Source organism: Pongo pygmaeus, chromosome 11, assembly GCF_028885625.2.
Source record: "Pongo pygmaeus isolate AG05252 chromosome 11, NHGRI_mPonPyg2-v2.0_pri, whole genome shotgun sequence".
NCBI classification, from domain to species: Eukaryota; Metazoa; Chordata; class Mammalia; order Primates; family Hominidae; genus Pongo; species Pongo pygmaeus.
Window position 1 is genome coordinate 92,045,719 of NC_072384.2, and position 26,286 is coordinate 92,072,004.

The 26,286-nt window shown below is 34.4% G+C and overlaps 1 protein-coding gene across 1 annotated transcript in view; it reads right to left on the reverse strand.

The window, feature by feature from the left end:
- Positions 1-26,286, reverse strand: part of TMEFF2 (transmembrane protein with EGF like and two follistatin like domains 2) — a 252,702-nt gene that overhangs the window by 109,788 nt on the left and 116,628 nt on the right. The window contains exon 5 of the mRNA XM_054478823.2: positions 4,043-4,139. Within this exon, the coding sequence (XP_054334798.1) occupies positions 4,043-4,139 (97 nt within the window). The remainder of the gene's footprint in view (positions 1-4,042; positions 4,140-26,286) is intronic.

A 26,286-nucleotide genomic window follows, 5' to 3' on the forward strand; every position in this document is an offset into this window, starting at 1 on the left:
TGTACTCTTTGTTGCCACACATCATATGTAGTATTTTATGTTTGAGAGAACCTGGCCGTGGTGTCATCCAAAATCAATAGTGTATCAACGCTCCCTTGATTTAGTGAAGGTTCTGTTGCCTAGTATTATAGTCAGATCACTCCGCTATTGCTTCCTATCTTACTTTACAGCCTCTTTCATTCTATGCCTATTTAATTTCACTCATTGCTTTATTCCTTTGTCCTTCAGCTGTTTCCAATCTGCCCTTCACGGCCATGACTAAATACAATATGTTAACATACAAGGTATGTAGATGAAAATCAATGCACTTGTCATTTCAGCACAATTCCTTATTGCTTACATTCAACATTTTAAATACATTTTATTTAAACACTAATAACTTTTGTTCTCACCTTGGAAGTCTAATGATCTTCTTGGCTCCCTGCCCCTACAGCCCTCTAATCTTCACAGCCATGGCCACTTAGCCCCCATCTGGAGGTTCAGGCTTATTCTGCATTTTGGAGCTAATCTTGTCCCTATGCTGGGGGCATACAAGATATCGTAGCCAAGAGCTAACTGATTTAGCATTCAGCTTTGCTGCTGGTTTCATTCTGACCTTGTAATTTATTTCTCAGATGTAGGCTATGCTTCTCCCAGCAACTTGCAACCAAGGCTTGGCTTTGTATACCAGTTGCAATATCTATACAGGCTTTCCTGTTTCAGTTCTTGACGAGTTTTTCTGATTGACACCAATTTCTCCATGACTAAGGTTCTCCTTTGTCCTTCTCCTTGTCTCATTTGTAACTGAATTTATTTTCTGAATTACAGTTGCCATGGCTGGGCCCTGTAGACAATTGCTAAGCCTTTCTGGTGCCACTATCCTTGCCCATATCTTTTCATACTGCCTTCATACCATGGATCTGAACTTTTGCAAGAATACCAGGATTAACCCCCTGCTTGCCTGGATGTTTTCCCACTTCCAGCTGCAAACATCTACCTAGACCAGCTCTAACCTTGCAGGCCTTGGAAAGTCACTGCAAATATGCTGCCTGCAATCTGGCCATCTCATTGTCTAGACATGACAGCAAAGACATATTGTTTCAATTGCATCTTTGGTTGAATTGTTATGCTAACAACCTTTAGTTACTTTCACCTCGTATCTTCATCTTGGTCCTGCCATCCTGCCACTTTAACACTTTAAAACTCAGTTTTCTCTTTTTAGAGTAAAATAATAATGGACTCTACCTCCTATGGCTATTTTGAAGATAGCTGAGAAAAAAAAAGTATACAAATGGATAAAACCCATAGTAAACAACCAATAATTTTTAGCTGCTCTTAAAAGCTCATGTCTTAAATATCTGTACTTGGAGAGTGGAGCTATACCACTTAAAGAATAATCATTAAAAAGATAAGGAACTAGGAAAATTAAAATTCTTAAAAAAAAAGATACTCATGTACATTTTTTTAAAGTGAAATTATTTACAAGAAAACAGCTTGAAAAAATGATGCTGAAATACAGATGCAGTCACCAAAAAACATTAGAAAAGAAATATTTTAAGGATACATTTCCTATTTGTGTGTCTTGATCTTATGACTACAGAAAAGCCCTAAAGCATTTAGGAAGGAGAAAGAGTCTTTGAATTAGTCATTTATTTTAGAGTAGTATTTCCATAATCACCTGGGGGTCTTGTAGAAAAGTAAAATTTTGAGTCCTGCTTCTCTGAAATTCTGATTCATTAATTTTGGGGCGGAACTAAATAACTGGTATGTTTAAAAAAATTCTCAAAGTACTTCTGGCAATCTCTCAGTTTTGGGAACCACAAACTCATCAGCCATTATGGTCCCTAGGATGTTTTTAAAAAACCATACATTTGTTGGCCGGGCGTGGTAGCTCACACCTGTAATTCCAGCACTTTGGGAGGCCGAGGCAGGCAAATCACCTGAGGTGAGGAGTTTGAGACCAGCCTGGCCAATATGATGAAACCCCATCTCTACTAAAAATACAAAAGTTAGCCAGGCATGGTGGTGTGCACCTGTAATCCCAGCTACTCAGGAGGCTGAGACAGGAGAATCTCTTGAACCTGGGAGGTGGAGGTTGCAGTGAGTTGAGATCGTGCCACTGCACTCTAGCCTGGGCGACAGAATGAGACTCCGTCTCAAAAAAAAAAAAAAAAAAAAAAAAGCGAGACTCCGTCTCAATAAAAAACAAACAAAAAACATACATTTGTTTACCTCAAGATGGTCAAACCAGTGCATAGACTCTCTCACTCGGCTCCTAGCTGCCCATTGGCTAGAAGTGTTTGACAGGTATGAAAACTCTACTGCTGTCTGATTTTAGTAATAGATGTTTATTTCACTTGGCTATTCAAAGGCAGTGTTTACTTGTAAGTACGTAGTTTACCCTAAGAACCACCGTTTGCTCAGATAGAATCTTCACTTAAAAAATATTTTAAGTGCAGACTGTTTTACAACTGCCACATAATCTTGTCTTAATTTTTTTTCTTCATTTTCCTTAGATGAATTTTCCCCTCTACTCACAAAAGTTTGATCAAAATGATGGTTAACTGCTCTAGGCAAGCACAGTCTACATACTGCAGAAAATAAAGAGCAGCCAGATGTTTTCCTGAAAGGGGTGAGGTATATGTAAAAAAGAAAAAGAAATAATAGCAATAATAATAATAGAAAGAAGATGAAGACAAAGGAGAAGGAAAAGAAGAGGAGGAGGGGAAAGACAGGGAGGGAAAGGAGGAGGAGAAGAAGAAGAGGAAGTGGAAGAGGAAGAGGAGGAGGGGAGGAGCAGAAGAGAGAATAGGAGAGGAATAAAAAAAAGGCTGCTTCTTTTCATTATCATGACACAAAGAACTCCCTCAGAAGTTTGAGTTATTCACTTTTCAATGTGCTTAAGGTGAGACCAATACAGTAGAAGGCTAAAATGTTGGCACCCATTCAAAATAATAAATATTATTCATTATTTGATGAACATATCTTTATAAGAGTAGTTACTCCATCATCTTAGAAGTCAGATTAGCAACTGGTATGATCTGAATGTTGCTGTCCCCCTCCCCAGATTCACATTGTGAAATCCTAACCCCCAAGATGATAGTATTGGGAGGTAGGACCTTTGGGAGGTGATTAGGTTATGGGGGTGGAGCCTTCATGAATGGGATTAGTGTCCTTATAAAACAGGCTCCAGAGACCTCCCTTGCCCTTTTTGACATGTAAAGCTTCAGTAAGAAGAAGGCTATTTTAAGAGAAAGTGAGCTCTTATCAGACACTAAATCTGCCTTGATCTTGGACTTCTCAGCCTTTAGAATGGTGAAAAATAAATTTCTTTTGTTTATAAGCTACCCAGTTTATGGTATTTTGTTATAGAAACCCAAACAGACTAAGTCTGATCACCTATTGCTTCCTGATGATGCCTTTTAAAAACCTTGAGATAAGGTCTCACTCTGTGGCCCAGGCTGGAATGCAATGGCATGATCACAGCTCACTGTAGCCTTAACCTCCTGTGCTCAAGTGTTCCTCCCTCCTCAGCCTCCTGAGTAGCTGGGACTACAGGCTAGTGTGACCATACCCAGCTAATTAATTTTTTTTTTTTTTGTAGAGATGTGGGTCTCACTTTGTGCCCAGGCTGATCTCAAACATCTGGCCTCAAGCGATCCTCCTGCCTCGGCCTCCCAAAGTGCTGGGACTACAGGCCTGCTGGGAGTACAGGCCTGAGCCATCACACCTGGCTCTGATGATACTTTTTCAAAGATATTCTAGTAAATAAGACTTTTTTTTCCCCCTCTATATCCTAACATTGACAGTTTTGGGGGGCTTCAATGATATTTTAGTGTACCTTATCAAGTAATGCTATGGATATCTGCCTGGCTGGCCCACCTCTTAATCCAGTTCCAGAAATTCCTTGCTGTTATAGCCCTCATTTTTTTTTTTTCACTTGGGAACTGAATAAGAAAATAAAAATGCAGACAATGTCTTCTGTTGCAGAATGGTTGATGGTGTTAAAAAGAAATTAATCACTGTCATTATTTTGTCTAAAAGAATAAAAACAGCATATTACCAGACGTCCTCGGCATCTTCATCACATTCTGCACCAAACTGGCAAATATCACAGGTGGATGTCTCCTTTTGACTAGTTTCTCCAGAGCCTTCATGGACTGTAGGACAGAAAAAAAGTAAAAGGAATTCAGGTAATTGTGCATTATATCTGCAACTCCAGGACAATTGTTTATTAAAGCTGCTACTTTCCCAATGGACCTGTCTGCTATTGAAGCTTCATAAGAATGTCATAAGCATCTCTTTTTTTTCCTCCAATTTAAAGACAACTCTAACAATAATATGTTTCCCATTGGTATGTGGTGAACATTTGCATTTTGCATGCTAAATAAAACAAAAAGCATGTGAGTTTATTGGATTCATCAAAATTATTTGCCTAATAAATAGACCATATGAAAGAGTTATTTAGTTAAAAGGGAGTTAAATTTTCACCTCTCTGAGGGAGAGATCTACTGTCTATTTTACTGAAACATATTTAGCATTTGCTTATTTCCAGATTATGGACTTTTTCGTTCAAAGAAAGTTTTCATGTATAATTTTTAAAAATTTAGATGAGCATCCCTGATTTATTAGATATGCCCACATTTTTTCCCTCAAACTGTTAAGTACTTATAAGAAAAAATATGTTGATTATAAGTTTTTAGAAAATAGTTTTTAGTTGTTTTTTACTGTCATTTATTGAATCTCACATAAGTATTGCATAGAGCTAATCACAGTGATTCATTGTTAGAGGGTTATGAACATATATTTTATTTTAAAAAATACATTGAGTCACTGTTTAGTCACTGATAATGATGATTGATACTGGTCCTTTTTTCCTCTAAATTACAAGGGCAAAAATAGGCAATATATCACCTAATTATAAAGTTAGCCTTTCAAAATCAGCATACAACAGTGTAAATTGAGAAAAAATTTCTAGTATTTGAGTGCAAGGAATGAGCAACACTTTCAAGGTGAATTATCTGTTTTCCCAGTTAAAAATATATAGTTGAAAGAAAAAGTAGTTTTATTTTAAAATGAAAAATTACAATTAACTACTGCATAGATAATATAATTCCATACACAGATCATATACATTTAAAAACAGATGTTTAAATCAAGGGAATCTTTAAGAAGTACACTTCTGCAAAAGAACATTTTCAACAGAAAAAGGACATAAGCAATTAATCCCAGCATTAGTTCCTGTCTTTATGAACATTTTAAATAACAAAGACAATTTGTTAACATGCACCTTGAACCTGTCAAATCCAATCTCACTTTAGTTTTAATATGTTATTTTCTCTTCATTTCTTTTTTATTAACAAGAGTTTTTAATACTTATAAAATCAAAGATCTTTAGTTTTCTTTAGTTTACTGCTGTTCAGATGAGTAATTTGATTTACTCAAAAAAGGACAAGAAGACATCCCTAGGAGAGTTATCTGTTTTATAACTCTTCCAAGAAAGGTGGAGGGATTTATTTTTCCTAAAACATTTTTTTCCTGTGCTTGATAGTCAATGCTTACATTTTTAAAACAATATGAATTAAATAGGTCAATTTCAATTACAAAAGTATTCATGGTATAGTTTTCAATTTGGATGTCTTAAAAAAAAAGGTGTTCTCCCCAAAAAGAAGGAGGAATTTTAGACTCTGATAAAATAGACAGCACTTATCTTATTATCCACTCTATTACTTTAATATAGGCAAGACCATTAGAGTGGACCATGGGGATAAGAGGGAAGCTGGGGCCTCATCTCAGGGGAGACCGAACGGCTGAGGTCGGTCTCTTTATTGCTTTCTTATTATTAATGCAACACAGAAGCTGCTAATGGGAGAAAGCCTTTTAGTGTTAGCAAGATTAGCAACTTTCAGACTAAAACTTCCCATTACTCAGGAAAGATACGAACACAATGGCAAAGACCTTAATGAACAGTGATGGCCACTTAGAGACAGCCCCATTTTCTTCAGCAGTTGAGATCTTTGGTGAGGGATTGACTGGAGGTCATCCTGGGATAAATTTTGATATCTCAGCAGGACTAATAATAATATTTCTACCAGAAGTCACATTACATTTCTATAAAAGGGCAATTATTGGTAAAATGGAGATGTTTGGAAATTCTCCGATAAGGAGAAGTAAATTCAAAAGAAACAGTAGGAATACCCCCATCAATAAATATTGTGTGAATAAAGTGCCTTTCTATAAAGTCACCCACAAAGAAATATAAAATAAAATATTTCCATATTACTGGAAGCATAGGTTTGCACCTTTGTATAATAGTAAACAAACAAACAACTTAATCAGTGCACAACTTTCATTTAACTTTTTATACCGGTGGTTCTTAAATAGGGTCTGATGCAGAGGCTTTCGTGGATCTTGTTTGTTAATATGTTTCTTTTTTTAAATAAAAATGCCCTGAGATATCCTTGGAAATACTGAATTGGACTTAGTTTGGGGCTTCAATATGCCTATTCTGAATACAGACTATCTCCAAGGAAGAGTCTCTGCCTTAAGCAATACCAAGAAGACTTCATCTGTCCAGAGCACCCTCCTCAGGCATCGTCTAGCACAGGGCTTCTGATGCTTTAAAGTGCACAGGAAGCACCTGGAGGTTTAGTTAAAATGCAGATTCTGATTCATTAGGTGCGAGGTATGGTCTCAGGTTCTGCATTTCTTACAAGTCCCCAGATGCTGCTGCTGTTGGTCCACAGACCACATTTTGAGTAGAAACAACAGCACTGTGTTTTTCAAACCACAGTTCACAACCTTTTAGCGGGTGGTGAAATTAATGCATCATGACTTGCATTTCTGTAAACATGAAACAGACTATACTAGTCTAGTAAATACCAGACTGCATCTTATTTAGCAAGTATATGTTTTATTTTATAACACTGCTTTAGTCATACATATGTACTTACATACAGGGCTGCAATATAAATTGCAATTCTTAGTAAAGGTCACAGTCACAAAAGCTTGAAAACCACTGATTTAGTACATGTTACACTCTCAGTAAATGTGTGCTAAATTGGACTGTTACTTCTTTCTCTTCTTTCTATATTACCAGTAACAGGAAAGATCAGTGCTTATTTGCATTCATACACTGATTAGGAATAAAATTCATTTATCTTAAAGTATTATCTTAACCATGCATTTATATTTTAAGCTCTTTTATTTTGAGTTGCAAAGTAAGATAACTATTTCCCATTATTTTATAGAAACTTAGGTTTTGGCAAGTGATTGAGGGAAATTTGAGGGGTGAGGGAAATGGAGCTACGAAAGCAAATTATCCCTAATATTCTGCCCTGCCATTAAAATGTATTTAATCGTTTTAGGGAGGTTTGGAATTGGAGGGATTATAAGAAATGATTGAGTTATTTCTCTCTCAAATCTCTCTGCCCCGGTAATTTCTTCTGAAGGTTGAATTCCATCACCACCCTGTTCTTCTTGCTGGTCCTACATGATGATGTGCCTGCTGAACCCAGTTCTCACTATCATGCTTCCTGTGACTCTTACAATATTCTTAACCTGTTATACCATTTCTGAAAACAGTGAACTATAATGTTCAAACACATGGGTAAGCATTGTAATTCACTTTGTTAAAAATGCAATTAAAATTGACATTCAGTGAAATGAAGTCATCCTTCAATATCTGCTGGTTCCCCATTCACAAATTCAGCCAATCTTGAATCAAAATATTCAGAAAAAAAGTACAAAATAATAATGCAGAAATAAAAAATAATTAAAAAAACAAAAATATAGTATAACAAATTTTTACACAGCATTTATGTCGTATTAAGTATTCCAAGTAATCTAGAAATGATTTAAATTATATGTGAGAATGTGCATAGGATACACCACTTTATATCATCAGGGACTTGAGCATCCACAGATTTTGGTATACTGCGGGGAGGGCGGGTCCTTGACCCAATCCCCTGAGGAGACTGAGGGATGACCATACACATATCTTAAGGGAACCTGATAAGGTTTGGATGTTTGTCCTCTACGAATCTCATGTTGAGATGTAATCCTCAATGTTGGAGGTATGGGTTGGTAGGAAGTGTTTGCATCATGGGGGTGGATCCCTTATGAATGGCTTAGGGCCATACCCTTGGTGATGAGGGAGTTCTCACTCAGTTAGTTCACATGAGATCTGCTTGTTTAAGAGTCTGGTGAGATCTGTTTGTTTAAGAGTCTGGAACCTCTTCGTTCTCTCTCTTGCTCCCCGTCTCGCCACATGACACACCTGCTGCCACTATGCATTCTGCCATGAGTAAAAAGCTCCCTGAGGCCTCACTGGAAGCAGATGCCGGCACCATGCTTCTCATACAGCCTGGAGAACCGTGTGCCAAAATAAACTTTTTTTCCTTATAAATTATCCAGCCTTAGGTATTCCTTTAGAGCAATGCAAATGGACTAACTCAGTAGCCTTTAATTAGTGTTGAGGAGTGCATATCAAGACACATAGAACAACTCTATCATCCCAGAAAGTTCTCTGGTTACCCTTCCCAGGCATTGCCCTACCACTACCCTGTCTATATATGGGCAGATCTCTGTCACCACAGATTAGTTTTAACTCTTCTAGAACATCACATCAGTGGAATAATTCAATATGTAATTTTTGTGTCAAGTTTCTTTCACTCAAAATGATAGCTTTTGAAATTAATTCAGGTAGTTGCATGTATCAATAGTTTATATCTTTTTATTGCTTAGTATTCCATTGAATGATACACTGCAGGTTATTCATTCTCCTGTTGAAGGATATCTGGGTTGTTTTCAGTTACTGACTGAAAATTATAATTGGGTATTTATGAATAAAGCTGCTGTATAAATCCTTGTAAAAGACTTTGTGTACACATATGTTTTTATTTCTCTTGAATAAATAACTAGCAGCAGGATTATTGAATCTTAAGGCAAAAATTACTGTTGGTGGTGGTTTTTAAATTCTCCACCTGCAGGAATGTTTAATATGTTTTGGGTACAAATCTGTTGTCAGATATATGTGTTGCAGTATTTTTCTTGGTCTATTTTGTTGACAGTGCTAACCTTGCATTCCTGGGAAAAGTCAAACTTGATCTTGGTATATTAACTTTTTAATATATTGCTGGATTTCATTTGCTAATATTTTGTAGAGCATTTTTGTATCTATTTTCATGAGATATGCTGGCTGTAATTTTCTTTTCTTGTATTTTCCATGCCTGCCCTTCATGAAATGGGCTGAAAATCGTTCCCACGTCTGCTATTTTATGAGAGTCTGTGTCAGAGTAGTAGTATTTTTTATTCATAAGTGATAACTCACTAGTGAAACTATCTAGTCTGGGAGTGGTTTTTGTTGTTGTTGTTGTTGTTGTTATTCAATTACAAGTTTGATTTCTTTATACAAGGCTATTTCACTTTTTTTATTTTATTGATTTCTGTTCTTATTTTTATTATATCCTTGTGCTACCTACTTAGGACTTAATTTATTATTTTTCTAGTTTCTTAAAATGGAAGTAGAAATGCTTGACTTTATGCCTTGTTTTCTCATGTAGGTATTAAAATGTATAAATTGCCTTCTAAAGATTGCTTTAGCTGCATACCTCAAATATTGATATGTTGTGTTTTTATGTATTTCTGTTCAAAATATATATTGGAATATCCTTTGAGATTTCTTAGACTCATGTATTATTTAGCAGTGTGTTTTTAACTTCCAAATCTTTGGGGGTTTTCAAATGTATATTATTTTTATTCATCTTCGTTAAATTTAACAGTTTAATTTATAATCATTGTAGAACATATTGTTTAATTTAAATACTTTGAAATGTATTATAACTTGTTTTATGGCCCAGGATATGTCTATCTTTTTATTTCATGTGCACCTTAGAAGTTGTAGCTTGCTCTTGTGTGGAATAATTTTCTATTAATGTCAATTAGCTTACATTGATGGTTAGTGTTTTTCAAATCATCCATAACTATACTGATTTTTATTTAATTATTTTATCTATTACTGAGAAAATAGTGTTAAAATCTATATTGGTGGCAGTAAATTTGTGTCTAGTTCTCTTTTGTTTTGTCAGTTTTTGTCTCATACTTGGGAGCTTTGTATTGGGGGTATAAACTTTTAGTAGTCTTATGTCTTCTTGAATAAGTGATTCTTTTATCATTATGAAATGCCCCATTAAAATCTCTGCTAGCACTATTCAGCTTGAAATCTACTTTATTTTGATATTCATATTACCCCACCAGCTTAATTTTTTGCTTGATGTTTCCATCATTTTACTTCCAATCCCTTTGCTCCTTAAGTTTAAAATGTGTTTCTTTTAAACGACATACAATTTAGTCTAACTTATGAAAAAATCTAGTCTGGATTTAATCAGGGTGTTTAGTCCTTTTACTTCAATTATTGACATGTTTAGTTTTAAGCTCACCAACTTGGTATTTGATTCATATTTGAGCAATCTTTTGTTTCTGTGTTTCCAATTCTTTTTTGTGTGTAATAAAGTATTCTTAGGTATATATTTTACCTTATCTCCAATAAATTTTTGGTGGGGAAGTAGTGTTTCTTTGTTATTATTATGGTGGTTGCTTTAAGGATTACAATATGCATTTTTAAATTATTCTAATCTATTACTTCATGAAAAATTTACTAACTTTATGACAATATATTTCTAATTATCATATTCCAGTCTTTGCATTCTTGTCATGTATTTTATTTCTACCTATGTGATAAAACTCATGTCCTTTTAAAACATTATTTTTACTTTATACAGCCATTCTACTCTTTTGTGTTAATTTCAAAGGCAAAAAGTTAAAGTTTTCTATACTAATGAAGACTCCTGCCAATCGCTGCTAAATGACTTGACGTCTGTTCTGTATTTGCCCTAACTTTTCAAGACTTATCTATAGTACCACATTCTCCATGAAAAACACTTTTGGCATATGATGCAGAGTAGATTGTATCATTTCCCCCCATTATCTTTCCTCCCTTTCTGATAAAAGGATTATATGTTTCTTGCCATAGCTGCATGACTTGCAGTTCCCTGATATCATCATTAGTTTTCTGACATGCTTTTGCCATTGAAATGTGAGTGGAATTGAGAGAGTTCTTAATAGAAGCTATTAAAAAGCTATCATGTGAATTTCTTCTTTCTTGCTCTTTCCTTCTGTACAAAAAAGACACATTCGAAAATATGGGCTATTCCTTCAACCAGTTCCAGAAGGAAAAGATACATGGAGCACAGCCACAGTTGACTTCAGTTATCAAAGCAAGGAATATGCCATTGATTCTGTAAGCCTCTGAGATTTTGAGGTCGTCTGTAATTTTAGCTTTACCTAATGAAAGCTGACTAATAAAATATGGATCAATGTTCTTGATAAATTCTAAGAAAATAAATATTTTTACATCATTTTCCACAGTTCAGATTTGGTTTGCTTTACTTACCTACACAAACCAAGATCTCCTTTTAATTTTCTCCAAATCTGCCTTCAAACTTTCTAATATTTTATTTCTTTGTCAGCATAGATTTGATAATAGTTAAGATATGTTTCTTCTATTATATTTTGACTTTCTCCCAATGTAACACTACTCTTCCTACTTTATGCATGGTTCAAATTTTCTCTTCCATGTAGCTCTGGTACATCTTTCTCATTGACATGTAAGATGTCCCATCTAAATTTAGCATAGCATAACATTAAACACAGTATAAATGTGTATAAATAGAAGCATTTACATACATCAAGTATGAAATAAAGCAGGCGGTCCCTGAAACTATCAGGTTATGTTAACAAAAAAAAATGAGACTTCTAGATTTAAAATATGACACAAAAATACTGGTTCTACACTCATTTAAATTATTACAAAGCTGAGAAAGGAGCTTTTACACACATTTTATGCAGATATTAATCTGGTTATCTCAAACTTTAGAATGCACTTTTCTCCTATTTTAGTCAATATCAATCTAGTGGTCCGTGTTTTTTTCTTAAATAGGTAACAAAATAGTTCTTGATAGGCTTATCTTTTTTTTTACTTTATTTACATAGATAAAGAAATGATGAGTGATAGCATTTAATATATCTGTTGTAGCCAAAATGACTATCAAGTTATGAACAGCAATTTTTCTTTTTGAATAAATTATAAAAATTATTGTCTCATTATCACAAAAAATCTGAACTGTGAGTTTACATTCAAATAAAGGACATATTTCACTTAAAAAAATAAAAAGAAAATTTTAAATAAAAACTCTCCATTCTGTTCTTTAATTTGTACAACTTGCCTATTTTGCATCTTGTGTGAGTTTTCCCTCCATATGCTTCTCCCACATGTGAGTAAGTTGTATTTAAATGACGGAAGCTGCTGACAGTTCCTAGAGGACCAGACAATTCTAAGCTGTTGTTTTTGAGCTGTAGTCATATTTTCTTTAACATTTTCTAAATTTTCCCTAGAAACCCCAATATGACTTTAAAGAAAAATAAGAACAAGAAAACACTTTCCTTTTTTTCATAGATTATGATATATGAGTTATATGAATAATAGTTATACTGTTACATCATATTATTAAAATGTGAAAACAAGAAGTAGCATTTTGGTTTGTTATCTATAAAACTAAAACAAATTAATACTGCATATGTATCAGTGTCATAGTGCAGTAACGTGTTCAGATTTTAGGGAGGAAATCCATTATCTTTGTTTCTTTTTGATTAAAAAAAAAATCACCACTGATAATTTTTAATTTTAAATTGATTTTAATGCCAAAAACTAAAGGAAGCCTGAAATTACACTTAAACATAATGGTTTACGATTCTAAAATTCACTTGAAAAGCCCAAGAACCAAGCTTATGATTAAACAAATGTAATTTCATATTAAAGACTCAAAAGAAGAGATCATTACAGAATATTTAATTTTTCATAATTAAGCTAGTTTGCTAGAGCTTGACAAAGCTTCTTTAGAAATCACATATAATTTATCTTTTGCATATTAATGAAAAATAATTTAAGAGATTAATACAAAGCTACTATGTTGAGGGACAATTCTATTATCATTTAAGCCTGAGTTACAACTGAAGATACTAAGTTCATTTTAAAAAGGAGAAAGAGATTAATGAACTCAGGAAGGAAGAAAAGAAGAAAGGAAGGAAAGAAGGCAGACAGCCTGATATCATGCATAGCAAAATTCATTTCGAGCAGGTTACTATGCCAGACTTCATGAAAATATATCATGTCAACAATATGGTATTATAATTAAATATAGCTTTGTTATTCCCAAGATAATTTATTTGAATCATTTTATGCATATTCATATAAATGGTTTTTAATTTTTTCCTTATCTAATTCCTGAAAGATGAGAAGTTTCTTTTTTATTGGTAAATTATAAACAATCGCTTGGGCTACTGCAGGGCAAATCCCAGTTAGAGGAGATTGAGAAAAGCCTGGGAGGTTACTAAGTGGAAACAGCAAATGTAGCCAATACTTTCGCAAGATTTGCTAATGAGGAGAACAGAGAATGCAGCATTACTTGGATAAAAATGTAGGGTCACGAGAGAGGTTTTATGGAAGAGTAGTGTTGAGGCATCATTGCATGCTAAGAGGAATCATAGAGCATAGAGGTACAAAGTTAGATGGGAAGGAAAGGGGATAATTACAGGAGCAAAGTAGGGATTGGGTTTAGACAGAGGTGTAGTGGTTGGTCTCAGAGGCAGGACCATGTCTTCTCCTGGAGGAAGAGGTATGGCAGAGTATGTGGGTACATACGTAGAGAGGCGGTGCCACTGAAAAGGCAAGATGAAGTTGATCTCCTCTAGTTGTATTCATTGTCTCTCTTGTATTTACATTTAAGGAGGTCATCAGTTGAGGTGATGTGACAAGGAAAAAGATGTGAAATACTGCAGGAAAATTAATGTGAATAAAGGAAGACCAAAGTCTTTCTAAGTCTTTCTTACATCAATTTGTTGCTTGCCAACTTTGTACTTAATTCTTCTAATTAGTAAGCCTCTAATGAATAAAGATGTATCTTTATTAACTTACACTTCTGTATGTCTTTAGCAAATGGCATTTGGTTTTGATAACTTAAAGGTATTTTGTGATAGAGCAAGTTTCATTTGAATAATCAAATAAAGACTTAATTGCCAATTGAGTTAACTTTAACCTACTAAATATTTGTTTTGGTAGAGGGAGTTCACAATCTATTAATAACTTACCCATGTTTATGTCCTAAATATTTTCCCATTCTGTCACCACTGTAGTAGTTGAGATCTTTATCATACCTTGCCTAAATTTTAAAGTTACCTTCTAACTAGCTGATTTCTGTACTTAACAAACCTGCGTTTCTTAAACATATCTCCCATGTCACTTACTGAAATGAAAATCTGATAGTGACACTTAAAACTGAAAATGGCATTAAGTAATCTAAATGCACTTGCATCTTCACAAAATTCTCCTAATGCTAAAAGTAGATTTGGGTTGTCCAGATTCTTTCTTGAGGCTCAGAACTTTTACTTGTAAAATGAGATGCCTTCCCTGCTCAGCTCACAGGCTGTGGTGCACTTTAAATACGAGGACGTGTGACTTTGCTTTGCAACCTCTAAATTGCTCTGCCACTCTAAGGCGTTACCATTAAGAAAGTGTTAAAGGTGAAGGAAAGTCATTCTCTTATTCCAAGTAAGATGGTTCTTTGAAGGAAGTCCACGGCTGAGCATATCAAATGTGAATTTTTGAGCTTATAATGATGCTGAAGTAGAAATCTTTGTATGAACAGAGGAATAAGAAACACAAAACAGCATAACAAAAACAGATAAAAATATTATGGAGCCTATAGAAAAAGTCTTTCCCTGAAACATCCAAATTTGGTTTCTTATATTGAGGAGTAAAAGGATCAAGGGAGAAGCAAAGGAGCAAGTAAGAAATAAATAAGAAGTCCCTGGTAGATATCTTCAGAAATTGCCCGGAGCTCCATCCTCTTTGTTTTAGTGCACTGGACTTTGGATAAAAGAAAGCACTAAAGTGCTATTTTCTCTCTTTTCTTATTGATGAAGACAAAAACAAAATAAGAGCTTTATCCTTTTCTTTTAGCACTTGCCTACTATGGGCATTAGTTTTCACTGTAAGCCTGAAACACTATCCATCTAAGTCTAATTTCTAAGTCCAGGTAAAACTTAAAGAAGAAATTTTAAAAATCAGGCTTGTTTAAATATATAACTTATTTGGTATAAATAGACCAATGAAATAAAAGAGTAGCAAAAATATAAAAAGCCAATTTTAAGAGGGCAACATATTTTATAAAATTGGTAGTTACAGCAATAATTTTTTTGAATTGCCTGTAATATTTTCCAGCCTAGTGTTGTTACTTAAGGCCCAGTTCCTGTTTTTTTTTTCTTTTGGAATTACAATAACCAAAACATTAGAAAGAATGGCAAAAATGGAATTCAGTGCCTGTAATTAGCTTCAGTCTTTTGCTAGATCCAGCTACATACCTTCCTTGACCCCCTACTTGACTCACATTGAGAGACCCTATTTCATCTCTACAATTTCTCTTTTGCTATTGGCTCTAGGTGGTAGAGTCAGTGACTCCTGTGATTCCCTCTTCCAGCTTACAACTGCCCCTCAAGCTCTGGTTTCAAATCCATAATTTATAGTCTACCCCCTAGAACCCCTGAAGACCTCTGTAGTGATGCTCCATCTTGGAATCTGCTCCACTAGCAGCCAATTAAGGAGGTCCCAGTGCCTTAAGTTTCATTCCCATCCAGACAAAATGTTTTCACATACTTTATTTTAAATCAGCATACAAAAAAAAATAGATAACAAGAAGAAAAATGTATCCTCAAACATTTAAGGACAGGAAGGTCAGGTTTATTTGATTTCAGGTATGAAAGAAGACATGCCCATCTTACACAAAACGAAAAAAAAGAAAACAAAGCACAAAAAACCCCACAAAATGGTCTAAGAAAGCTGAAGAGCTGGAATAGGTTAGAAATTGACTTTGAACTAATCAATATGTCTGCTTACGAAACCATTAGCTCAGTCTGAAACTACAAAGTGAAAAAAAAATATTTGTGGAAAAGACATCTAGTTTTAAAAAAATTGCATGAGTTTTAGAGAAAATTTTACTGCCATTAGATCACCAAGGTTATCCAGAGATAAATGCAAAGAGATAAATTTTTAAAAATTAACAGTGTTCTATTTAGAACTTCTTAATGAGGCTAATTTTTTCAACTTTACGTTTTTAAATTCAAACTACTTTCATTCCTAGCTGCATAAAGTTTCATGGACCTTCTATTTTTAAATGCCTTATACCTTAATTATAATATAATTGGAAATTAATCAATTTCCCTGTTTTTTCTAGATTTAGAAAAAATGTATATATATATATATCTTCAAGTTTGGGGGGAAAATTTCTATTGGCCTAAACTATGAAGATTTAGGTTTAACCAGCACCATTATTACTTTTGTTTAATGCTTGTTTTAAGGACATTATACAAAATATTGAAGGACACATAAGCTAAAATTTTCAGGTGTAAACTATGATTTAGATTTGTGAATGAATAAAGCATATTGGTAACAATAATAAATCCAAGAAGCATTTTAAATGTCAAAGGATCCGTCTTACTATAACATTGTGAGTCACACTGATGGAATTAATGACAAAATTTTTGAAACTCATGTTTTTTAGGGCTTCACTGTTGTTCATATAAGATTATGCCTCAGTTTAGAAGCCAATGAAGTATTTCTAATAACTATGAAATGCAAGTTAATAAACAATTTTGAATGACTTCTTAAAAATATAAATCTGATTAAGATACAAGCCTGTTTAGTTCAAAGGCTTTAAGGATGAAAATTCAGTCCTTATCATTGTATTCAAAGTCTTTCATGATTTTCCCCCACCCTACCATCTCACCTTCATCTCTAGCCTCTTGGCATGTTTCTTATGCTGCAATTATACTTGTCACATTGCCAGGGATTTACACATATTTTATATCCATCTTAGCATGGGGCTTGAGAGGTAAGAACTAGTGGTCAGAGACAGAAATTTCAGAATCTGAGATCTTTAAATCATAGCAATTCTAGGTAATAACAAGGTGTAACCACATGTCCAGATGGTTAAACCCAAGTTGAGGAGTCTGAGGACTATGGGGCCAATGTTGAGAAGAAAGATCAAATAGACCCTTTGGTAGTTATTAAAGTTGTGCACTAAATGTCCAGGCATAAGGTAAGTTTGCATTTCCTGGGTGCCTTGTGGTTGACTGGGTCACATTATTTATTCTGACTAATGAGTTGTTGAGTGGAAAGTGACACGGGGTCACTTCAGGGTACAGCATGTAATTGCAAGTTGCAGACCCTGAAGAGCACTCTTTCCCTGCTGTGCGAGTGCTTTGAACAAGTAAAGGAGGAGGCCAAATTAGGAGGCTGTGCAGCAGAGGGATAGTAAAAAGTGTTAAATGTGTCATGTAATTTGAAAAGAGAACTGACGAGATTTACTGATGTACTGGGGACAGGTGTAATGTCAATGTTTAAGATAGCTGCTCTCTGCCCAGGTCCTCCGGTGACTACAATATGCAGAGCCAGCTGCCACACCTAGCATCTTGCCTAACCAACTGCAGTGAACAAGTAGTGAGAGTGAGAAGTGATCCTTGGTTTTCTTAAGCCACTAAATTTTGGGGGATGTTCTACTACTGCCTAACTTTACATAACCTAGCATTACCTGAATATTTTACAAGATGAGGCTAAGTGGCACGGATGCAATCTGCTTATTCTTACATGTAGGTTGAGGTCTATATTACAGATCTTATACCTTCTTAGAAACCTGAAACATGTCAATTTCACCATTAGCTCTCAAGTACCCAGCTACCTGATTGCTTACCCTAAAAAAGAGTACCGTCATCTCTCAGTGTCTGCAAGGGGTTAGTTCCAGGAACCTCTGTGGACACCAGAATCCACAAATGCTCTATTCCTTAATATAAAATTGTGTAGTAATTGCATATAACCTATGCACATCGTCTCATCTACTTTAAATCATCTCTATGCTACTTATAATACTACAATGTAAATGTTATGTAAATAATCCTTATACTGTATTTAGGGAATGATGGCAAGAAAAAATCTGTGCATGTTCAGTACAGACGCAACCATCCACGTTTTTTCAAATATTTTATTCCTTAGTTGGTTGAATTCATGGATATGGAACCCACAATACAGAGGGCCGACTAAATATGAAAATAAGTTATGTGCTGAGTCACTGAGAAAAATGATAGTGATGTGGGGTTCAGCAGCTTATAACTAAAGTATGGGGAAAGGTGGCATAGGCAAATAGCATGAACTTCAAATAAGAAGCAGTTTATTGGGTAGCAATGCTGGATTGCATTGAAAATGGTTTGAAAATGACAGTATGAAGCAAGGAATATATAGTCTGCTAGCCTTATACGAGAGGTGAGAGTAGAAGTAGATAAGGTTTGAGAGGTGTTGCTCTCTAGCAGAGCAGAAGATAGGAGGAAACTGTTGGAACATTTAGAACAATTTAACCTTACTTTTTCTATAGAGCTAATATTGATAATAACTATCAAAAAAGGTGCAAGAATATACCTAAGTTGTTGTATCCTTAAATAGGTCCAATTTCACTTTCACAGAACATACAGGAAATATTTTCTAATAATCACCTGTATTTTAAAAGCTACATTCACATGCATACTTTAAAAAACTTAAAGCACTTTGATACAAAGATCAGATTGTGGCTGATTCAGGGTATCCCCAAAAGGGAAAAAAAAGCAACACATTTTTTTCCTATCTCAAGACACATTCTGTGTCCTGACCAGATTCATACCCACACAACATCCCGTACTGTTGCTTTCATTTTTCCTCAATGCTGCTTAGATTTCTTCATGCATATTCGTATTTTTAGATTAGATAAAATGAATAGAAGTTTTTTTCCCTGAAAAATATGTGGTGTGATTCAAAGAAAATGTTAATGAAACGAAATACTTAAAACTTTGTGAAATATTGATATGTAGCAACTGATTTTGTCTCTATACTCAAATGCTTTCTCTTTGTGTATCTGAAGCACCATTCTTACGGGATTATATAGATGTACAAGCACTGGTATTGACAGCATTTTTAAATGGGAGAGAAGGGAGAGGAAAAGAGATTTAATCTAGTAGTCCATGGAGACTAATCATATATTTACTGCATCATATTCATTTTTTCAGGAAAACCACCTCCATATAGGAATACCTTCCACCAGCACAACACAAGTACTCCAAATGAAGAGGACTCCACCTGAGTTGCTAAATTCCATGTCGGAAGCATGGGCTGTCTTTCATGACAAATCTCATTCCTCCTCTGCTCCCACACTGCCTGACAAGCAGTTCAAAGAGAAAGGTTGTTAACCACATTCCTTTGCCTAAAAAGGGTTTCCAAATAAAACATGTACCTTGCTTTACTCTTAAGAGGGTCAGATGGTTGAGGTAGTGATTTCTGTGTGTATAGATGGGTTTGTGCAAATAAATGAAAAAAATATTCAGGTGAGGTATTTTTAAATGGGGAAGATGTGTCTTAATGACAGTGTGTATTTTATATCAGCTGTACCTGGCAGAATCCCAGGACAAGGTGAGTATACTATAAACAATGAAATCTCCTTAGTGAAAACTGCTATATGTTGACAGGAATCTGTGGGTGGGATAGGATGTAACAGCCAAGGGTGTCACTTGTGTAGTATATGTTTTTAAAAGCAGGTTTCACATCAGTTTTAGTGCAGCTGGGAATGATTTCAACTTTTTTTTTTAAGCAAGTTACTTGTATTTAACTCCTATTTAAAAACTCAAGACTATATATCATCAGCAGCCCAACATTAGATTATAAATAAAAACCAGCCTCAGAACTTCAGGAAAATTAAGAAGCCAGTTGCATTCTTGGTGCATAGAAATGTACACTTCAAAACCTACTAGTTTGTTTAGTGAGTCTGTCAAATGATACAATATCCATATCTATGATTACTCCAGAGATCAAATTAGAAACATTCCTCATTTTTTGGTTTGTCTCTGAGGAAAATACAGAAAAACAAATGCTAATCAAAGTTAATTGACTTCTCAATGTATAATACATTAACCATTCCTTCAACCTTTAAGAAACAAAAATAAAACAAAATAAGGTGTTATCTAATATATTCTTGGTAAATATTATACAATTTTAAGATGTTTGTCAGAATGAATTTTTAAGTCTGTGAATCTTTTCTGAATATTTCTACAGCTATCTAGATAGAAACACCATACATAAAAATGTTCTTTATTCCAGAATAGATGAAACTCCCAGTGGTAAAAGAAGATTTAGGTATCTCTCAAGGTTTCTTATCACAAAGCAGCATAACTCTCTGATGGTTCAGTGCCTGGGAGGGTCAACTGAGATCACTCATCAAATAAATCAAATAGTCAGATGACTAAAAGAGTGGACACCTGTAGTTCCTTTATTTTCTGACCTCAAATCTTTCTTCTAAGTAGCCAGTAGAGAAATTAATATGTCACTTGGTGTGGTTTATCCAAACCTGAGTATCAACCTGCCTTAAGTTGCTGCTATTAGTTCTGAGAAGGTTTGACTCATTTTTGCAATAATTATATTTAGTTTTAACGTTTTAAATTACAAATTACAAAACCTCATATGTTGAGGAAAAGGGGTGGTGAGAAGGTGGAGAATGTAGTGAGTTTGGTCTCTAAATTTCTAGGAGGAATCTTATTGCAAGCATCAAAAATCCATTTTGTTGGGTGATCATAAAATATTCTATAAGTATTTATTGAATGATAATTAAACTATATTTTATATATCTTTTTGGTTAATATTTGTCTAAAAGCAGTGTTTTAAATTACTATTATTAAAAACAAAACGAGTCTTTTAAAAAATGGAAATCAAATGTTCTAGGTTTGTATTTTCCAACACGGAAGCTAGTAGCCACCTGTAGCTGTTTAAATTTACATTAATTAAAATTAAATAAAATTAAAAATCCAGTTTCTCAGTTGCACTAGCTACATTTCAACTGGTCAATAGCAACATGTAGCTGGTGGTTACTGTGAACATGTCCATTAACACAAAAAATGTTATTGGGTAGTGCTGCTCTAACAAGTATATAACACAAATACGCTATATAATAGCATCCATGAATCAATCTTCCCAATTCAGGGCTTTTTAGAGCCTTTCAGACTTTCAAATTTTATAAAATAAGAGATAGCATGACTGCCATTTTCATTTTCTCATGAAGTGGAGAGAATATCTTACCATGATCATATATGTGTGGTGTGTCTATGTGTGTTATTTTTGTATCTATTTCTCTTAATTAACAGACACAACAGAAAACTTTAATTAATAAAAACATACTCATTGTATCCCAAGAGCTCAAACAAAGCTGTCTTCTAATTTATTCTCTAAACATCTTAATGATGAGCATCAATATTACTGTGGCTTGAGGTTCAACAGATTAGCATACTCGAACTAGGCACAGAAGGATGAATGTCGCTATAATGAATATCTTTGGCTCCTCTGTCCAAGGCTTTGGCTTCTATATTTGCAATTATATTTATAGTTTGGATTAGCATGCCTATCTCATCCACTGAGATTAATTATTGTACCCAGAGTACAGTACTATTATATATATACATACTATGTATATCCTTGCAAAAGTGCTTTCTTTTCATGGGGGCCTAATTCTTCCATGTATAAATTTTGCTCTGTGAGTTTAAACAAAGACAACATGGGACCCTTGAGCAGCATATTACTTGTAATAGGACAGACTTCATTTTCGGTGGCTAAAAATTTCCTACAAAAGAATTACCTTCCCAACTGACATCAACAGGTCTCTCATTACTAGCAGTTTGAGGAATGAGATTAAAGCAAAACGAAGGCATATAGAGATTTAATTATGTGCTCACATCTAGAAGCAATGATAAGCTGGGAATCTGCCATTGCCTTGATATTTTGGAGATAAATGGGTATCTGAATAAATAGAAGCCTTCAGCCTCTGCAGCTGTCACTAACATATTTTGCCCTAATTGCAAAATATTTATTTTAAATATTAGGAAGCACACTGAGGAAGCTAACTTCAGTGGAGAAAAAGAGATTTTCAATTTCTAACTTTTCCAGATTAATTCAACTATTGTGGGAGATACTAAGGATGCATTTCATTTTTCATACTGTTGACTTTGTATTCTGTACATGAGGAAGGAAGAGAAAAAGGAGGAACAAATAAAGGAAGAAAAGAAAGATGGAAGAAAGGAAAGAATGGAAGCAAAGAAGGAAAGAAGTAAAAGTGTAAGGAACTACCTCTATGGTCTCTCTGTGATAATCTGTTTCATTTTGCTCTGTGTTAGCAGCCACACATTACTTGGCACAGAGTAGGTACTTAGGGAATATTTATTACATAAGAAAAAGAATAAAATTACTAAATTTTGTCAGAGATAAAAGTCTTTTTTTCAAACTTAGTATTTATAGGTATATATTTATAGTTATAAGCTTTCTTTACTCAAATATCTATTGCTCTGTTATATTTGAGAAACTAACATGCATTATTGTCCTCTCCTTTCTATATCTCCCCTATTCTCTTTCTTCCTTTCCTTTATTAACAGAGGTTTTAGACTGATCAATTAAATTCCTAATATTTGGGAGCATGCACCACAAATATCTTCTCTAAATCTTTATTTACTTAAAAATAGAATGCCATGAGAGAATTGAAGTAAAACTAGATATAATTTTTAATTCAATGATATAAACCAATCTCTCTAGCTTCTTCATTTACTCCATCAACACTTACTAAACACGTAAGCGGCAGAATGGAGAGAAAACTGAGCTGAATAAAGTCCCTGTCACTATGGATATTATAGTATTGTCATGCTTTAAGAACATGTACTGCACTCTTCCTTTTAAAAAAAAACCAGCAAGTTCATTTATCCCATTCCTCCAATTCACTCCCTTGCCCACCCACTACTAACACCACCTTATTGGTAAGTGGCGGGGAGAGTGAAATTGAAGGAAGCAATTTTGTATTACTGGATTTTGATATTGTGGAACTCAGGGTCTGGGGCAGGGTGTCCCACCACAGATGGTGAAGTGGCATGTGAGTGATGAGGGAGCAGCCAGTGAGCCAAAAAGTCTACACAGGAAGTGCTTAGGTGTGTAATTAAAGTGGGAGTGAAGATCAAGCTCAGGGCTCAGTCTTCTGACTACATACCACCTCCGGCAATTCTCCAAATGGGACAATCCGAGCTTCGGTTTGACCCTTTTCCTACTGTTAGCATTTCATTTTCTTTTTCAGAGAAATCAGTCATCAGAAAATGATATCTAAATGGTAATGTGTCACTGTGCTGATGAGTAGGGTTACAATGCTTGAGACAGATAGATATATGCGAGTAAGGCAGCTAGATGGCAGATCAAAGGCATTTCCTGACCAGAAGGTGGAAAATAGCGGTTGAGAGTTTTAGCAAATGCACTTAAGAATCTAGAGGAGCTTCTCAGGCATTTATTACAAGCTAATTCAAACCCTTAAGGTTATGGAAGATTTTGTGAAAAGCACTTCTTAACTGACCAACTGTCAATTAGCAAAGAAGAAAATGCCTCAAGTACTCCATTATGATGATGATCAAATAAACGGCCTTTGATTACTATAATAATGGCAGTATAATGTATAAAAAAACTCTGGTTTTTGATATGAAAAGGATTCATAACTGGTGATCATCCGTAAAATCTACTGTGGAAAACTACAAGTATAATTGCCCAATGATGCCAATTTATTTTTTTCTTCCTCAAACTTTTAGGTGATCTATTATAATGAGAAACAATAATCATTAAGGTTTGATCATTCTAATCTAATTTTCTGGATGGCTTATTAACCTTCCAAGGGTGTCTTTCTTCTACTTCTTGATCATTAAATCAAGCAATAATGAGGCCAGGAATGAGGAATGTCAATTATATAATAATGTCTGAGTGGATACAGAAGGTATCATGGATATTTATGTTTTCAAGTTTGTCTACATTTATGTGTATATAAATGAACATATGTGTTCATATACACTTGCACACATACAATTTTATATGTATGTATGTATTTGTATATGTTTATATATATAAGCACAATGTTCTGATTTCTTATAAGAGACTTAACAAAACTTCTATGTCTTAAAACATTATTTAAATATTTTTTCTAAACTAAATCTGACTCCTTGCCACCCACAATGTGTGTGAATTCTAGAAAATAAACAGACTCTAGCAAGCACTAGAGTCTGCCATAAACAGTGCACATTCATTTAAACTGTACTATAGTCTTTTTTTAAAAAGCAATAATTTTCAAATCTGACCAATTATAAACACTTAAGAAAAGGAAAGAATGCTTATTCCAAAGGATTGTTCATTAATAGAAAGACAACGGCATAATTAAAAATTGATGGGTTCTGGATCACAGAGATCTAAGTATAACACCAGGTTAAGTCTGTACTGGCCATATGTCTTTGGGTAATCAGTAAAACTCTGAGCCTTAGTTCCATCATCTGTAATATGAGATTAACAGTACTGATTGCAGGGATATTCTGAGATTAGATGCAACATATAGAAAGATCTTGACATATGTCAATAAATGGTAGACTTTCAATAAATAGTAGAAATTATTCTTTATCTCTCTGGATTGGAAGCTATTTCTTCACTGAATTAACTCCTTGGATCTGGACAAAAATATTTATATTCAAACCCAGTCTCTTGTGTTCCTTTTCCTCAGAATTAATTCTAGTAGTTGGATCTGGACAGCAATAGAGAGTAAGAATTTTTGCTGTGAGTGTTAGAGATACATTGCAGAGATATTTTTAATTTAATCAGGAAAATTCATCACTTATCCATGCTGATTCTCCATATTACAGCTTATTTGTGGGGAATTCAGGCAAAGGACCCTGATTAGCTCTTTCTTATTTTTTCAGCTAAATCTCAATACAAATGAAAAACTATACTCTATGTAGTGTCTGTTTATAAATTTTAAAATATCACAAATTTGATAACAAATTCTACTCTCTAATCAACTATATCAGTTCTGGTCTGAAAAAGGAAAAAAACTATAAATGTTTCTCAAACTTAAGAGCACACATGACACTCACTGCTCTGATACAGCCCTCTTCCAGATAGATTTAGCAGGATCCAACCAATTATTAAATCAATATTTCTTTGTATTCTATTCCTACTAATGGGATATATATGCATACTGTGCCAACATCTGGTGTCCCCTGAACCCATTCTCCCTTTATTACATAATATGGCAGCCTTGGAGGCATTCATCCCAGATCTCACATTAAGAAAAGAGCTTGTCATGTAGTTGCAAGACAGGCAGTTGGCTGAGCGCCTTTAACTGTTAAGGCCTTCAGGATTTACCTCAGCTTTCAAGCCAAGGCCACATTGCTCTCAGGCAGCCACAGCCAAAAATGGAGCATGGTGAGGGCTTTAGGGTCAGCCCATTTTTGCCCAATATGAGGCTTCTATAATAAGCAATATTTGCTCTGCAGATGTACACTGGGCTGACCTAATCTTCACCAGATTTACATGATGGTCTCAGCTTTGCTGTGCTCAATCTTGCCTCCTTTCCTCTTTCTTTTCATAGTTTTCAGAACTGCATCACAGTTGGAAGGCTTCTGTAGCCTAATTTTGCTTCTTCCTCGTTTTATCTTCTACTCATCAAATAAGGTTTTTTGTAAAATTACATTTGTTACAATGACTATTTCTCAGAGGACCCAATAGAATTAAATAATAGAAAAAACATGGATCTCTGAGTGATCATGTGGAGCAAAGCTGTTCATCTGTTCTGCAGGCCTAGACGGTCATTGTGAGGGAGAAATAAACTTTATTTTTTGAGTTATTGTGGTACTATGTATTGTTGTTTCAGTGTCAGACTCTAATATATGTACCAATAAAGATTAAAGATTAAAATGATTTTTCCTTACTCTCCAAATTTTATATTCCTCAGTCATTTCTTTATCTAAACTTTGATCAGCTTTCTAAAAATAAATTCTTGATTTGCTTACTGGCTTTTTAAGATCTAAAATATTCCTTGTTTTTTATTAGTTTTTAAATGACCCAAACATGTGTATTGCTTGGTATTTATATATCGTGTTGTGTAAATACAGCCTAGGAAGATAGAAAAATATGTAAGCTTGAGTACCATGATACATGATAAGTATAAAGATGATTAGATTCCCTTAATCCAAATGAGTTCACCATTATTTTTAGAACTGGTGTCTTTTCTATAACCAAAAGTATGTGGTGATAGAATTGAGGCTGGCAGAGCAAATACAATTTTATAAATG